This window comes from Anthonomus grandis, chromosome 4, assembly GCF_022605725.1.
Source record: "Anthonomus grandis grandis chromosome 4, icAntGran1.3, whole genome shotgun sequence".
NCBI classification, from domain to species: Eukaryota; Metazoa; Arthropoda; class Insecta; order Coleoptera; family Curculionidae; genus Anthonomus; species Anthonomus grandis.
The window spans coordinates 30,929,291-30,947,524 of NC_065549.1; the positions used below are offsets into that span (position 1 = coordinate 30,929,291).

General features: G+C 31.2%; 1 protein-coding gene across 2 annotated transcripts in view; it reads left to right on the top strand.

Moving 5' to 3' along the window:
- The window catches only part of LOC126735480 (NPC intracellular cholesterol transporter 2), a 48,311-nt gene extending 30,720 nt beyond the window's left edge, over positions 1–17,591 (top strand). For both annotated transcript variants that reach the window (XM_050439483.1, XM_050439485.1), the window contains exons 2-4: positions 3,844–3,951; positions 17,127–17,326; positions 17,428–17,591. In XM_050439483.1, coding sequence (XP_050295440.1) covers positions 3,844–3,951; positions 17,127–17,326; positions 17,428–17,517 — 398 coding nt within the window. In that variant the 3' untranslated portion in view covers positions 17,518–17,591. The remainder of the gene's footprint in view (positions 1–3,843; positions 3,952–17,126; positions 17,327–17,427) is intronic.
- The last annotated feature ends 643 nt before the right edge of the window (positions 17,592–18,234 follow it).

Genomic DNA, 18,234 nt, shown 5'->3' on the forward strand with positions numbered 1-18,234 from the left:
GGCGCACACTTTTTCTCGCGATCGAATAATTTTTCTTTTAATATACAGAGAGTTAATATCTTCACTGAAAAAGTACTGCTAAGGTTAGTCAACTAAAATACTCTAGTTGGTTGAAAACTCTAGAATATTCCTTTCATATAGTAGATTTTAGGAACATTAATTTACATATTTTGTATACATATATTCCTTTTATTCTTTTTTGTTCTATTTTCTTTTTTTTGCAAATTCAAATTGATGAATGTGAATTGTGACGAGAATAATACTTTTCTACTTAAGTGAGTGCTGGGCACTCCCCGACTACGTGGTCAACGGTTTCATCCTCCTCACAGCACCATCGGTATTCCGGGTTGTCCGCAATACCGATAGTATGGAGATGGCTTCTTAAGTGCCAGTGACCGATTAAAAGACCTGTCACTAGCCGAATTTCGCGTCGTTTTATACCAGGGGACAGACCATCTTCGGTGGGTTCACTTGTCCAGCAGACCCTTCATTGACGCGACCGCAATGCATTTGGCGATACCAACTATGGGTTCCGGCCCCATCGGCACATTCGCGGATCCCAGTCTGGCAAGAGAGTCCGCTTCCTCATTACCTGCATGGCCTGCGTGGCCAGGCATCCAGACGAGCTGGACCCTGCAGCCAACTTGCACCACTTTTTTCAGGACTTTTATGCACTCTAGTATAAGCTTGGAGCTTACCTTTGCGAGCCTTAATGGCAGCTTTGCTGTCCGAGCATATTGATACGACTGTATTGCGGTGTCCGCAGATTAGGATTTTCTGTGCGCATTTTCATACAGCGATTACTTCGGCCTGGAAGACAGTGGCGTGCTCCCCCAGCGAGTATGCCCTACTGGTATGTGGGATCCCACCACAAAGTCCTGATCCAGCTCTGTTGTTCATTCTGGAGCCATCTGTGTACCAGATGGTCTCCCTATTTAGCAATGCAGGTCTGTTGGAATGCTGCCACTCCTCTCTACCTGCAATGTGTCACGAATCCCTTGCAGTCCACGGTTACTGGAGCCATGCAGTCACTGCCCATCAGAAGAAGAGGACATACCTGTATGACCCATGACCAAATTTTGCGTGACCGGTCTCGCCAGCACGTAGTTCGCCGAGGACATATAGCCTGTACGCAGTCCTCATTGCCTCGAATTGCACAACGAGGTCCAGAGGCGGAAGGCTCAGCAGAGTCTCAAGCGCTCTAGTTGGCGCCGTTCGCATGGAACCCGTTATGCTGAGACATGCAAGACGTTGGACTCTGTCCAGTTGAGCACGAATTTTCGCTTTCTCCGTACATGGCCACCAAACGATAGCCCCGTATGTGAGAAGAGATCTCACAATGCGCGAGTAAATCCAGTGGAGGATCTTAGGAGACAGCCCCAGGTATTGCCGAAAGCCCGCCTGCAGGCCCATAGCGCGCAGGTGGCCTTCTTCATTCTGGTGTCGTCATGATCGTACCAGGAGAGTTTGGGATCTAACTTGATTCCCAGAAATCGAACTGTCCTGGAGTAATGCAGCTGCACGCCACCTAGAGATATAACAGGGGGCGTGCCAAATTTATGTCTCCTCGTGAATAGTAGGAGCTCTGCTTTTTTGGGGTTAATCCTGAGACCCCCCGAGAGGCACCATGTGTCCACCATACGCAGGGCTCTCATCATAGGAGAGAAGAAACTAATGTGAATATTTTATTTTTTGTTCAGTATAAAACTATAGTTAACGTTTTTGGAATGGCTATGGATTAGTTCACCGCTTTTGCCCTGCTTAAGAGATTATTTATCATCAATAATCAATCAAAATAAAGTAAATATCCAAAGAGAAAGTTTCTATTAGCATATCGTTTTATAATATATTATGCTATACACATAATTTCCTTTCGGTGTTGTTTGCATTAAAAATTATCAATCACTGAGGAATGCTTTCGCGCTTAGACTAATAATTTATTATTCTCTTTAATAAAATGAATTCAAGTATTTTTATCGATCACCTGATATGTGAATGTGCCCAGTCATGTCATCTCTAAAAAAATTTATTCTTTTTATTGATATAATATTCATTACATGGTAAAAAAAGTATAAATATATTATTATACTGTTTTACTGTATCTCATTACGCATTTGCATGAAATTGCTTTAATTGATGCATGGAACACAACTAAATGTTCCATCTCAGCTCGCGTGTTCTCCTTGACACGCTTTTTTATGAAATTTAATTTCAATGAAACATCAAGAGAGTCATCTAACAGACTGGTTTTTAATCAGTGCTGTTTTGGCAATTAAAATAAATATCAAGTAAATTGCATTCATTTACATTGTTATATTAAAAGTAAATATATTTAATGTGGAAATGCGAATGACAAAGTTTGTTTGTTTGAGATTAAATTTTTCTACCAAGAACAAATATGATTATAAGTAAAAATGTAGCATGTCATCTTCTCTCTCTCGTCTTATGTGAAATCTTAACTAACATTATTAGTTAAGATTTCACATAATTATATTCTTTATAATATAAGTGATATTATTCATTACAAGTAATTCATGATAAAATGTAGGAAAAGACACAATACCATATTTAAATACAATATCAATCGAATGCAGACCGAGTTGGCTGTTTTTAGCAGCTCATTAATATTAATAATATTGAGCCCGTAATACGGTTCACATATTAAAAGCGAATCTGTATACTAATGAACATACTCGCTGTCCTATAATTAACAATTATGGATGCTGAATTAATACAACAGAAAACCTTAGGGAAATATTGATCGGAGAATAATTTAATGACTGATTGGTATCAATCTATAGCTTTTGTACGTTAAGTTAACGAACATTTAACATTCGTAGTGAATGTTGATTATTATTACGATGAAATGGAAAGAAAACAATAAAACTTAACTTGCCCAGTTTTTACATTTAAAATTCACTTAAAATAATATGAAACTTGTAAGTCTTGCTTAACTATTAAGTTATACTGCAAGTCTAGATTTGATAGAGTATGTAGTTTACGATAGTGTTTACAATTTAAATAATAATCTTAATATCATTACTTAACTGACACCACTTTTAATTCAATTGATCTCTTAATATCATTTGGATTGTCTTCAGGCACAGGGTGTCCCAAATTCGAGGGTGACCATTGGAATCTCGGAAACGGAAGAGTTACAGGATACAACATGATGCAAAAAAATAATTAATCCGACGTTTCATTTTTTTTCGATGTGCAACGTGCTATGCAAACTGTAAAGGTTGTCCGGATATTTAAACTTCATGCATGTGGCTCATAATGGTTAGAGCAAGACTAGAAGTTCAGTTCCAAGCTGTCTAAGTCTGGCTACTTTGCAAATTTTTTGCAACTATTTTACATTTTTTAGTACCAAACTCAACTTTTTTATACGAACCGATTCGATGGTATTCACCGGGCAGGTATTCACATATAAAATTAAAAAGACACAGAATTACCTTATTGAAAATTAATTTGAGAACTGCGGTATGAACAGGGTATTCAGTAACAACACTAACCTGTAGTAAAGTTTACAAAGATTGATTGCTAAAAAAACTTAGCTACACAAAGTAAATTTAGTATGTACTAATTATTATGTCAAACACTAAGTCATATTCGTTGGCTCGGGCTGTACACTACATAGTCGAATGAGAATTAAAATGAGTGTAGTACCAAAAGTAATTGGAATTGAGTATTTGACTGCCTACGTATATTACACGTTGTAAATATTTTTTAACTATCCTTAACGAAATTAAGGTAAACAATAAGATTGCCTAATAATTGTATATAAATTTGATTTAGGTATGAATAAGGAAAATAAGTAAATAATGTTTTATTTTTTTTTAGCAAAAATAGAGGGACTCGAGAAAAAAGTACAAATAGGAAACTGCAACAAACCGCCATGTAGATTGAGGAAGAATACTAAAGTTCCTTTGATCCTAAAATTTCAGCCAGGTAACGTAATAGTTATTTGATATATAATGAAGTCAGTGACAATATTCATTTTACTGGTGCCCGTTTGGTTTTACCTGAACCGAAAATTTGCTAATTTTGCAATTACATTTAATTGAATAATTCAAGATAATTTTTTGAAACTTTGCACGAGGGTTTGCTAGATTAGTCTCTTCAAAAAGTTATCTTAAATTTTTTCTGTAAAATGTACAGGAAAGCCAATAATTGACCCCCTTAAAATTTATATGGGATTTCCTATGTTCCGCTCGGCGACGCATCACTCGGTATACATATAGTAGATTTTTCTCGACTGCATAATCAATAAATCCACGGTACGACAATTGACTCGTTGACTTTAGCTTTTGAATCAATCCAGGATGTCCATTTGAAAACTGTCAATGCGAGTATCTCTCAAATGAAAATAGTTCAAAAAGCCAAATTTGGTACTATTGTTTTATAGGTAGAGGAACGAAGACCTACCCTATTTGAGTCATAAGTTGAGCAACCACTTGGGCTTTATGCTTCCCAACCCCTAAATTTTAAATGACACTACCCCACTTCTGATACCTCAAATTAAAGGTCTTTTTAAGTACCATTCATCTACATTTTTTTAAATTTAATATAGAATTAAGAAGTAAAATATTTAAAAAAAACATTTTAGGCTAAACAAAAATACAATCTATTTTGAAAGTCATTTGTTACATTTTGAAATACTCTTCTTAGAATAAAGGCACATTCTCTTGTATTTCGTTGCCAAAAATCATCAAAAGAATCTGGTTCTGTTTTATGCACAACAGTTTTTAAGTGACTCTAGCGAAAAAAATCGAGAGGTTTTAAATCTGGTGATCTTGGCGGCCATTTTTTTAACCTCTTCTTCCAATCCACTGATGTCGAAATGTATCATTTGCTCACTGCAGGAAGAACATAGTAAGGTGGCGCTCCATTTAGTCGAAAATGTATTATATTTTCGTTTAGGTTCCTATTTCCATTAGGATCTAACTAATTTTTTATTTGTTTAACTATAGGCGGGTGAATGGTATCGAACATTTCCAATTATGTTTTACCATTAAGGTTATCATTAATAAATAAAGGGTCAATAATATAGTACCACTCAATATCTCCGCCCATACATTTATTTTTTCTGAATACTATGTGTGTCCTTCCCTAAAAACATGCAAGTTTTTGTCACATCAGTACCTACAATTATGTTTATCAACCGAACCATTATTAAAAAAGTACGTTCGTCGGTAAAACAAAAATTTTTAAGCAACTTTTCAATTTAAGTTTCGTGAGAAATTCCTGTTAACGCTGACCCCTGACGTAAAGACATTATAGTACGCTACGCTGAACCGTTTTGTTTATATTTGCCATTGATCATGTTTCTTCAAACTTTAAAATCAGTTCCCTCACATAAGTGTGACTTTCATTTTCTTCAGGATTTCTCTCATTAAATATAGATGTAAAAGTGTGCTAAAGACGCAACAATTTTCAGAACCATAAATGAAAACCATTTGAATTTTTTAATTAAACTGTACACACCATGTCGGATTAATAAAAAACAAATAAAACTTTAAACTTCATTTGAAATTATGTTAAAATAACCGTTTATATCTTTGAAATACCGTTCAACAAACTGAAATAGAAAATGTTGATTTAAGACAGCTAAAACTAGTCAAAGCATTAGGAGCAAAAATTTTTTTGTACCTAAAAAGGAATTTAATTTAAAAATATCTTAGAATAGCATTTAACAATCTTTTTTTCCTTTTTTTCCACTTATCAAAAAATGACGAAATAAATACTACTCAAAAGGACCTTTAATTTAAAGTATTAAAAGGGGTACTTAGTGCCATTTAAAATGTAAGGGTTGGGATAGATAGGACAGAAGGTTGCTCACCCCATAAGCTAAGTATGCTAGTTCTTCTTCCCCCTACCTATATAACATTTGTATCAAATTTAGTCTTTTTTTACTTTTTTGCTTTTAAAGATATTTGCATTGAAAATTTTTAAATTGACATCCTGTGAATTTACCACCACCTACCTCCGTGCGTATATAACCATGATGCCGAATGCAAGTTCCTGTAGGTCAACATCCTTGTGAGCTTTTAGAGGAACCCATAGCAAGAAAATGAACAGTACTTGATTATAACTTATATATTGACGATAAGTGAACAAAAATTATTTCTTAATCTTTTCAATTAAGCAGGTACTATATTGATTCATTGTAATATTGCGGCCAAAAATTTTACGTAATATGCGTATATTTCTATTGCGACTTTTTCCCATTTTTGTAGTTTTCACAATAATTAAACGTTTGTTGTTCGAATATAAACTGGTTCATCACTCTAATTATGTGGAATCTGAATGGCGGTGGTTAACAATTAAATACCGTACTATTCATACAAAAAGGCTGCAAATTTAAATTTGGTAACCTTTGGTAAATAGTGTTCATTTTTTAAATCAGACCAAGACGCGGCATTTAAATCAGTTTAAACTAAGATACTAGCTATTGTTATAAAAAATTGTTCTCGTTGGTGTTGTCCAACGATACCTCTCAACCACTACAACTAAATACGATATTACAGATTTTTATTAGATTTATTTTTTAAATATTATTACTTTTTTCTTAATTGGCGTATAACATTAATATTCGGGTTATTTAAAAGAAATGCTTTATTTTTATTAAATAGGGTTACCAACTTATGAATGCGAAAGCTTATGAAAACTCTGTGGTTACTTTTATTATTGTCTGATCAAACATTTACAATTTTTAAAATTATTGTAAAAACACGTGGATGAAAATTATTTCTTACTTAATTTGCTATTAGGAGGAAAAATCAGAAGAAATTCTATTATTATTTTATTATTAGTGTGGTAATAACATCATCATTAGTGTGGGTAATTAACAAGTTTTCTCAGAAAGCAAATGACCACACTTGGACCTTAGCACCACAAATGCACTTTACGATAGGAAGGCAATAAAAATAATGATTTCTTATTTACATATTTAAAAGTAACCTTGTTTATCCTAATGATTACATATCATATAATATAGTAAACTTTCGAACTATTATTGTTTCATGGGTATTGACCAAAAAAAAATTTGAAAAGTCTCCCTAACTTTGCATCTGAATAGAAAATTTCCACATAGTTTTGACATTTTCGCTTTTTCTATAAGCTAAGAATGATATTAGATATAATAAAATCTCGTTTTGTAAAATGAATGTACATAACAGAGTGCTTGCTTACAATTATAATTTACAATTATAAGTGTAATAAAGTTATATTTAATATTTTCTTACTTCTCTACAAAAGGATCATAAGCTTAACAAAAAAATATTTAAATTAGCTCTTCAATATCGATACAGCTTTTGATTTATTGAGACTGAAAAAATATTTTCTTCTAAGATATGGATAGACTAGCTTCTCAAGGAAACCTAGCAAATAATTGATTTATTTCCTTAATTTTATTTTACCTGAACATTAAAATGCAAACTTTTATACGTGAATGTAAACATAAGATAAAACCGCTCGAGTTGTAAGGCGTGCAAATTTTCATATCAGGCTAAAATAGATACAGCTTTTGATAAATTCAGAATACTACGGTTCAATTATGGGAAAAAAACCTAAGAAAAGTATATTTTATCAAGTCTATGACTCAAATTTATGCTTATGCTTATTTTTACTACAAATGCTTATTTTTAAATTTCAAAAGAATCATATTATACATTTTTGGGGCTGTATAATTTAAATCTAGCTTTATAGTAACTACTTTTTGATTTTTTCGCTCTTATTTTTTCATAATAATCTAATTGCTGACTTCATATACAGGGCGTTTTGTTTCGTTCGAAACCATCGTCAACTTTATTTTTTTATATGGCCTGTAATACAATGCATCCTGTATCTGATTCCATTTTTATTATGAATTCAACGATGTATCATGTCACATTTTTTTTTTGTTGCCTAAAATTAAAAATGCCCTTTTTCTATTTTTTTTTAAGATTTTTATTTAGTAGACGTCGCAAATAGATACTTTGACGGTCTCATGTAAATACCTGTCACTAATCTTATATTTTTTTATATTCTCATATTTTTCCCGTAATATTTGCCGATTTTGTTTTTATTGTTTATTGTTAAATAGTTAATAATGGATTATTTTGTCTTAAAAAAAGCAATTTTTGGCAAGAAACCCAAATAATATTTTATAGACAGTTGTTGCGAAGCCTGAGGCATCAACAAGACAAATCGAGAGAAATGTAGTTAAATCCACAGTTCAACTTATTTTGCATAATAAAAGATATCACCCCTATAAATTGATATGCCAAAGGATTTTGAATAGAGCCGACATTTTTGTGAGTGGTAGATACGTGCGTATAAAGCAGATTTTAATTTATTTATAGGAAATTATAATATAATGATATAATATAATGATATAGGAAATTATATTATAAGTTAATTATAATATTAGGCTGTGATGAATGTATGGTCACTAATAGTGGTGTCTTTAATCTTCGAAATACTCATTACACAGCTGAACAAAATATCCAACGTTTGAAATATTAAGTACGTTTTGGGTTTAAAGTAAGTGTGGAATTTTTTGAATCAAAATATAAAATTAATTTATTTACCATAATTCATTAACTGAACGATACCTTAATTTATTGTGAAACGATTAGGACTTAGAACATTAAAAGACTAGAATCAGTAAACAACTTTGTTTAAGTTCAACATGTGCTCAGTGGCAAAGGAGTATTTTGTTTACAAAAATATTTACCGATTCTCTGTTGTCAAGTTTACATACTTTGCCGAGATAGAAACTTCTCAGCTATATATTAACACATAATATACATTTATTGTTTTAAATTTTGGGTTTAAAATAAAACGTAGAATTTGATATTACCTATTCTAAGATTAAATATAACATCTTTAAACTAAAAAAAAATTTATTAACATTCTTATTCCTACCGGTTCTGAAAAATTTGGAACGGCAACACCGTAAGCATAAGCGAAATGTCATCCTGGCAAAGTCAACGGTTTTGTGTGTTTACATTAGGCATTTCCTTAGAACATTGAAAGGCCTTTCAATGTTCTAAGGGCATTTCTAAGGTTCTGTGTTTTTTTTTTTCGTTTGTGGTTGAAACAGAAAAAAAGATCTCATTTAAGTTTTTTATGATGGTAAAAACTTGTGTCATTTGTGCCGCAGCATGGAAAAAAGGCGATTCAAACCGATCTTTTCAAAAGTAAATCCCGATACTTTCATAACATTATCATGGGGGAATCGTCTTCATAAGGGTAGAATAGGGGATCTTAGAAATAAGCCTAAATAAAAACTTGAATGTGAATGTGTGTGTGAAATACGAGTATAAGTAAAATAAGAATATATTTTTAAATTATAAAATATTTTTTTGAAAATACTTACTGTTTTGTTCATGGTTTTACTAACAGCACTTATTTTATATTTTTGTTGTGTCTGTCGTTTGAGTTGTCTTGACAGAAAAATAGCATAATACCTATGTTATTATGTATTTTTAATAGACATTAAGTAGGTTAGTTTTCGATATAGCAATACTGTCCCTTTGAAGAAGTCAGCATCCTGTATATATTATCTGATGTGATATAAAATAAGTGATGTAAAACTGAATTTTTTTAATACAATAAAATTATGCAAAAAGTTAAAAATTTGTATCTTAAAACCTTAATTATTAAGAAATCTATACATTTTTCAATTTACTTACATAAAAATGTTTCTTATTATTAGGTAGGCAGGCCTTTACTCTAATAGAGTGCAATAAAAAAATACATAAATAGTTTATACATAGTTATATCACTAATATTTAAAGTATACTATATTAATAATAGATATTTATCATGTAAGTATTTTTTGACAACGTCATTGGTAGTGATTCCTTGTGTCGGTTGCATCAATAATGGGATCGAGCACCGTTGCCATGTTATTAACTTTTTCTCTAAAATACATATCTCTTCATTTAACATTGAATATCGACTATAAGTATTAAAGAGTATCCTATCATAGTTTATTTAAAAAAATGTTTGATTTTTTATAAAGGGGAAATAGTATTATTGTTTTGTGTAGGTCTGTCAAAATAAGTGACAAATTTTTATGAAATTATAAGGTGTTTTTTTGTAATTGCTACATAAACATTTAGCATCATTGCAAAGCAAACAAAGTGCCCATAGTTTCATGACATGCTACTTCTAGCCTTTCAATGTTCTAAGGATTTAGATGACTTACCTCTGCCACACGTAGTTGTTGACAACAATTACAATTTACAAGTTGGTTTTAACAAGGTGCTGCTCATGCACATAATTCTAGACAAGTTTGATAGTATAATGATAGTAGATAATTTGTTAATTCGCTTATTTTTTAATCCTATTAAATATTCTTTTAATATCACCATGTTAAGGACCTTTATTTTTTGCACACCAATAGTTCATTCAATTTTCAAATTTCAAGTGTATGAAAAAGCAAATCAGCAAAATAGTCATGATTTAAACATAATTATCTTTAAAATTTTAGGGTGGGACACGTAGCTACATGCGAACAGACTAAGTAACCATTGTCCGATTTATAAAAATCTATAATAATATTTCTCTACTCTTAGATATGACATATTTATATAATTTTGCCATTTTAAGTAGAATAAAATTATTAGACATAGAAATTTTCACTTGCAATCAAGTTATTGTAATTGTTATTGTATAATGATATTTTTCTTTAAAGGATAATTTTTGCTATTCACCTTGTTCACATTATTGTGAATGTACAGGAGTCTGTTGAGAATAATAACTTGGACTTTCTAACACTCAAATCAGGAGAATTTTCCTGCGAATCTCTAAAGCATGTTGAACGACGTAGCTGAGAAAAACATAAAAAATTTAAATGAAACCCACCCAAATACAGAAATCTCATATTATTACTGTCTTCCTATATTTGGTTTTCACTGTTAAAGAGAAAATTTCACCAGAAAACTATTCGCGGGTGCATGTGGAAAAGGTATTATGTCTTTTTTTTGTCAAAACTGGTTTATGTCAGAAGCCGAATTTAAAAACCCTCCTTTACGTATGGGAATAACGAACTAAGTCATTACACACGCGTAAGTCCATTATTTTCAATGTGCCTAACGAGATAGGTTACACTTTTATCGTGTAAAATGCTCTATGTCAGACATACTACAAATGCATTTTAGTTTTTTTGCAATCACGCGTGAAAAGGGATTTAAGTCAAACATATGGCTTATTTCACAGCAAATTATTTAACACATGTTCCAGTTCCTATATCTAGTGAAAAGAAAAGTAATCTTATAGATCTGCTGCCATACATTAGCGACACTTACATACTATACATTATACTATATACTATACTATATATATCATACATTAGCGATTTTTATAAAAAAGACGAAAATGCTGATACATATCCTGATGCAAGTTCAGATGAATCAAGTGATGAGTAATATTTTATTCCTCTTAAAATAATTTGGATATGTTCTTTGTTTTAAAATTAAATGCTTTTAAGTTGAAGAAATAGTCCATTGCTTGAATTGGAGTTTAAAGTTAAGGTAGGTAAAACTCTTTAAGTCGTCTTCCAATATTTAATAAATTTAGAAAAATTTATATATATTCTCTACATGTTTCGAGAATGTAAACTCTCATCTTCAGGAGAATAACTACAAAAGTAATGGTCTTAAACTAATATAAGTACAAATGCAAAATGATAAAAACTTACCCTTGCACTGACATTTTCGCAATAATGCCACACCTTCTTATGTTACGAAAAAAATGTGTGAAAAATAATCTATATGTAACCATATAGACAGTGGCGGCTCCTTCTTAGGGTCAATTGGTCAATGACCCCCCTTAAATAATCTCATAAAAATACCAATTTTATTATAAATATCTTTTATCTAAAACTTCATTGTGAATTATAAAATTCTCTAAGCAGTCTGCGCGCGCATCACAAGCCCCTCGGCTGGGCCGTATTTTAAATTGTCCCTATACAGTTCTTATGGCTTATGGAGAAATGCATGTAAAATAGAACAAAGAAGGCAGATTAGCATTTCGTGAGCGGGAGTGAGAGTCACCTTTCAGTCCTATATCGCTAACGTAGTCGACGGCCCGACTGGATGAATGTTTTATTGTTTTGTTTTAGTTAGTTACTGTTTGCCGCCCGCACGAAATAATTGCCTTAAAATCTGCTGGAACATTAAATTATGAACGGCGGCTTGAGAAAAAGGAAAGTGGTCGACCAAAACCAAATATGAATTTAAAACAAACAACAAAGGATAGGGGTAAAGATATTCAAAGATATTTTAAAGAATCAATGTACAATTTGTGTGATTGGATTTGTGGCTGCAGTGTGAGAAATGCATTTTTTTGCTACCCGTATTTATTGTTTTCGAATGACGCTGTATGGGCGAAAAATGGAGTAACTGACATTAAGCATTTAAAAGTGAAAATTACAAAGCATGCTTCTTCCACTACTCATATAAATTCATCAATGAGTTACGCAAGTTTAGGACGTGTTAACATAAGACAGCAACTTGATAGTGTATATCGTAAATCTGTGCATGACTTTAATGAATCAGTTTCTAAAAATAGGTATATTTTAAACAAACTAATCGACTGTGTAAAATTTTGCGGAGTTTTCGAAATTGCATTGCGCGATCATGACGAAAGTATCGGCTCCAATAATCCTGGAATTTTTCTGGGCCTTATCGATTTTGTTTCTGAACTGGATTTAATGTTTAAAGAACATATTGAAAAAAGTACAGTATTTAAAGGCACATGAAAAACAATTCAGAACGATATTTTAGAATCAATGTTAGCCATTGTACATACTCATATAATTAAGGAGATTGGCCAGACAAATTTTGTGGCAATTCAAGTAGATGAGACCACAGACAGCTCCAATAAAACGCAGATGATTGTCATATTGTGATATGTATTAACTGATATTGTACATGAAAGATTTTGGAAATTTGTTAACCCTCCAGGTGCCACAGCACAACACTTAACTAATGTAATATTGGAAGAACTTCAATTATCAAAAATTAATGAAGCACCTGAAAAATTATTTGCCCAAAGTTACGATGGTGCATCAGTCACGAGCGGTAAACTGGGAGGAGTACAAACAAAAATTAAAGAAATATACCCAAATGCACACTTTATTTACTGCTCTGCCCATCAACTTAATCTTATCCTGCAAAAAGCGGCGAGTCAACATAAACCGATAAAAATATTTTTTGCAAATTTACACGCTTTTTCGTCCTTTTTCGGCCGATCTCCAAAACGTACGATGGTTCTGGATAGAGTGGTTTCGATAACCTGTTTATACCCTTTTTCCTATATTTTTATTTAAAATATTTACTCTAATAAAAAGGCAAAGTTAATATTCGGAAAACGATTTAAGCATTTAAAGTTATTTTTACCCGCTTAATAGGATAAATATCTCGGTAAATATTATTGAGTTTTATCTAAGTCTGTATTTTTTAATCTAAAATATAAATGCTAAAAGATCTTTCAAATACTTTAAAAAATCAATAGTTTGATTTGTTTTTTTTTCTATTAGAGTAAACTATAAGTTTTCAAACCAAAATGACCCCCCTGAAGATTGACCCACGAGCCGCCACTGCATATAGATTATTTTTCACAAAAAGATGAAATACATAAAAAAGTAACTAAAATGTGCCAAGATGGTATAGTTGAAAGGGTAGAAAGTGAATGTAATTCTCCAGTTTTATTGGTTCCAAAAATAGAAACTGAAGATGAGAGTTTACACTCTCGAAACATATGTAGAGAATATATATAAATTTTTCTAAATTTATTAAATATTGGAGGACGACTTAAATAGTTTTACTTACCTTAAATGCTTTTGTTGGTACATTTAAATAATATTTAGTGTTAATTAAAATAATATTTCCAATCCTTTGTTTTTTTTTATTGTGTAAAAAGAGTTATGTCAAAATTTTAAGAAATCTAAATGTTGTAAGTCAAAAAAAATGTAAATACTATTTTATACCAAACACTAGAAAAGTTTAATTACTTTACAATAAAAATGCTCCTTTTATTCTACTTGATTCTAAGCAAAAAAAAATATATGTTTAAAATTTTAGTCACAGCCCAAAATAACACTTCAAGTGCGAATTACTCAAATTCGCTATTTTTGACATACAACTTTTTTCCCATCTATATCAATACGCGGGTGGCGTATTGATATAGATCATGTTTGGTGTGTCCAATATGTCAAATATTGAATAAAGTTTTTAAAATAAATTAATAATCTTAAATTTTCCAGATTTTGCTTTTGACGTATTGCCCAACAAAAAGCTTTTGGGCATTAATCTATCTGCCTGAAAATTAAGGAAGTTTGAATAAATGTTTCCTTAACGTATGGTCTATTCTGTATACTTTATAAGTCCTCCGCGTAAAACTGAATATTTTTATATGTTAATAAAACGGTTTTAATTTTTGACGCTGACGCCCGAACAAAAGACTGGTTTGGTTACAATGAATTGTCTTTAATTAAATATCACCAAAAATAAATATATTTACAGCTTTTACCTTGACTGATATAAACCGTGCCGATTTTAATTACTTACATGTCACAGTAATAAGCAGTAATGAACAGTAATAATAGTATGGAAAAACACTTGGGTATCGAAAACCTAAAAATATGCATAAAAATAATTCATCTAATATGCACATTTTATGATCTATGTTAATTCATGTGTAATAGATTGCTTTTAATTATATACAAATTTTCAGTTTAATGATTCTTGCAATACGAAATTATTTTATGAGGTAAATTATATGGCAATTCTCGGAAGGCACTTAACATTATTCAAAAATGCATTCTGACAATAATATTTAACAGATTTTTTTTATTTTCTACGTTGAGAATATATTTAATAGCGCTTTATGATATAAACACGGCAGATGACAAACAACAAATTAACAATCTCTACTAGTTTACACAAAGTCTGGTACAATCTTTTAGCTCATATGAAATCGTGTATAGAATGTCTATACTAAGCTAACCATCTCATCTATCAAGTCCGTTACAGTTAATAATAAAAATCTTAATTTTTCTTTAGTAATTGGTTAAGCTGCCTTTATGTATTACGTAGGCTATTTTTATGTATTAAAAAAAAACTCTTGGGCATACGATATTAATTATTCAAATTAAGCATATACAGATTATTGGTAAATTAGGTGCATAATCATTAATGATTTCATTTATACAGGGTTGTGATTAAATATCGGATAAATCCAATAAAAAGGGGAAATCTTTTATTTAATCCTTGGACACGTCGATTTTATTTTAGAAACGGGCATATTTTTAAATACAGGGGGTCGGAAAGAAGTGACAGCAAAAGGATTTTTTTTCTTAAATTGAACCTCCAGTATATTTTTGCATTTTTGGATTCTCCGGAAAACCCTGGGCATGTTTTATTTATAATGTCCTATACCTACCTTCCACTGCTCACGAAATAATTCCGTTTAAATAATAAATATAACACTTTATTTCAACATAAATTAATAGTTAGGTTCCATATTTATAAAATCAAATGCTGGAAGTAGCCGTTAAGAATGCGATCTTTGAGGATATCAAGCGTGAGTAGCTTATCTCTGTACATTCCTTTATACACTTTTTTGACATAACCCTAAAGAAAGTAGTCAGACGGTCGGGCCACCTAGGTCTTTACTCTATAGATCCACGTCTGCCTGCACCGGTAAGAATTGCAGAGAGTAAGCGCTTAGATGGCTTATTTTCATCGGGATACAATGTCGCCAGTGCTGAAACCAATAGTCGCATTCTAAAAGTCATGATAACGATGTTCGTCAAAATTCCTCCAAAGACCTATGGTCCTTTTACTCTGTTACTTATAATCCCTGCCCATATATTCATATTTTCATACTTCTGAGATTTTTTTTTTACTAAACCAGTGTTATTATTAGTTCTTTCAGTTGTGGTTTAGCAAAATTTTTTTCTGCGATCTAGACCATCTTCTAGTAGCTCTTGAAGTAATTGAATTTTATAAGAATATCACTTTTCCTTTTTTAATAATTTTGTTACCCTTTTTCTATGAGAACTTATATCCAGTTTCTTATCATTAGGAACGCCAATACTTCCTAGTCTGTCAAGATCCTTAACAGTTTCAGTCTTTCTCCACTTAGCCTTAACTTTTAACTTTACCGATAATTTTGAGTCTGACTTACAGGTTCTCTGTTCAAATATTTATTGTTGCAGAACATTCAATTAATTTAATCATTGCTGTTCTACTTTTGTCACCATAATCCTGCATAATTAATATTTCGATTCTATGAGTCTCAGTTAAACGCATTGTAAATATTTTCAACTAACAATACAGTTAAAACTTTAAGATAATTAGCACTTATTTAAAGACTATGCCAAATATTCACAGAGCTGTAATTGAAATGAGTGGTTATAAATGAGTTGTAACTAGTTTGAAATGCTATTAATGGCGGCCAGTTTATTTCTAAATTTCGATGTGTGGATTATGTTGCAATTTATGTTGCAATGAAGTATTATAGTTATTATTTAAATATAATTATTTCATGAACGGTTGAAGATAGATATAGTATATTACATATAAAACATGTCCAGAATTTTCCGGAGAATGCAAAAATGTACAAAAGATATATTCATTTAAAAAAAAAAATTTTTTTCTATCACACATCTTTCACATTCTTTTGCGACATCTTGTATATTTACATTTGCTGTAAAAATATGCCCGATCCAAAAATAAAATTGACCTGTCAGAGGATATAAAAAATCTTTTCAAGGCTCATTCCTATGTATTAAGTAAATAAAGTAGCTAGAAGAATGAAGAATAGAAAAGAATTTCGCTTAAATCATCAACAGTTTATTTTTATCTTATTTTGTTTTTAAGAGAGGATAATTAACAAATCACTGGCGTTGATAAATAATGTTACTTATTAATAAATTAATGTTTACTAAATATTATTTTAGAATAAACGCATTATTATAAATAATTTCATATAAAATGGAAAATTCCTTAAAAACTTGTTTATAAAATTAGGATTTATTTTCTTATTCCACTGAAGGCGTGCATGCTGCAATATCATAAATCAAATTAAAAATGCTTATTCACAATAAACACATGATTCCTTTGTAGCTGCCGAGATGAAAAATTTAACCCAAACTGTTAACGCCAATATATTGGGAATTGCTTTTCCATTTATTGGAGTAGACGGAACGAGCGCCTGCGATAAAGTCTATGAGGAAGATGAGAAAACTAAAAACAACTGCCAGTTCGAAAAGGGGAAAACTTACGTTTTTAAGGATGCGATTGACGTTTTGCAAGTCTATCCTACGGTGAGCATTTTTTTAAATAAAGTTAACGTTTAGAGTTAAAAAAGAAAAAATTGAAATATTAACATATTTAAAAATCTTAATTGTTTTTTTTTATATTTCAGCTGAAAACGGTGGTGCACTGGTCCCTTACCGATAGTACTACTAAAAAAGACGCAATATGCTTCGAAGTTCCTGCCAGAATAACTAATTAATTATTAATATTATTAACTGTATCTGTGGTTTTATTTTTATATTCTAATAATATAAGGGGGTGATCAGGAAATAATTGTCATATACACAGTATTTATTACACCTTTTACTTAGGTCTCTCCTGAGCTCCTACATTATTAACATACTTTTAGGGATCCAAATCAATTTAAACCGTTTTGAGATTTAACGTTTTATTTATAGGGGTTTTAGATCAAAAACTTAAAATAAATAGATGCCTGGCAACCGACTTGTTTCGGTTTCATCTTGGTTGCTCGCAACCAATTGGACTCAAACTTCATACATATTTTTAAGAAACCTACATTTAAGCGAATCGAGTTTCATGGCTTGAAAGTAACTTTTGATTGTCACACGACTCTTGCTGCTTAGGAAGTTTCAACGCGTTTTTCAAATTATAAACGAAATAAATAGTCGCAATTGTTAAAGATGTCCTAAGTGTCAAAGATTGATAAGCATTGATTAGCTTAGAAAAATACAAGAAAAAATAGCCTCAAATCAGAATGAGGTGAAAATTGGTCAAGTATTTTCTATCCGCTCACACTTCCTATTTTGTTTGGTGATCAATTACACTTTACATTTTGTGGTTTGTTGTTATTAGCTTCCATCTTGGTCAGGTGGTTGCCGGATTTACAGATGGTAACATTTTTCACTTTATTAAATTTAAAGATAACCAGATTGAATATCGAAAAACAAAATAGGAG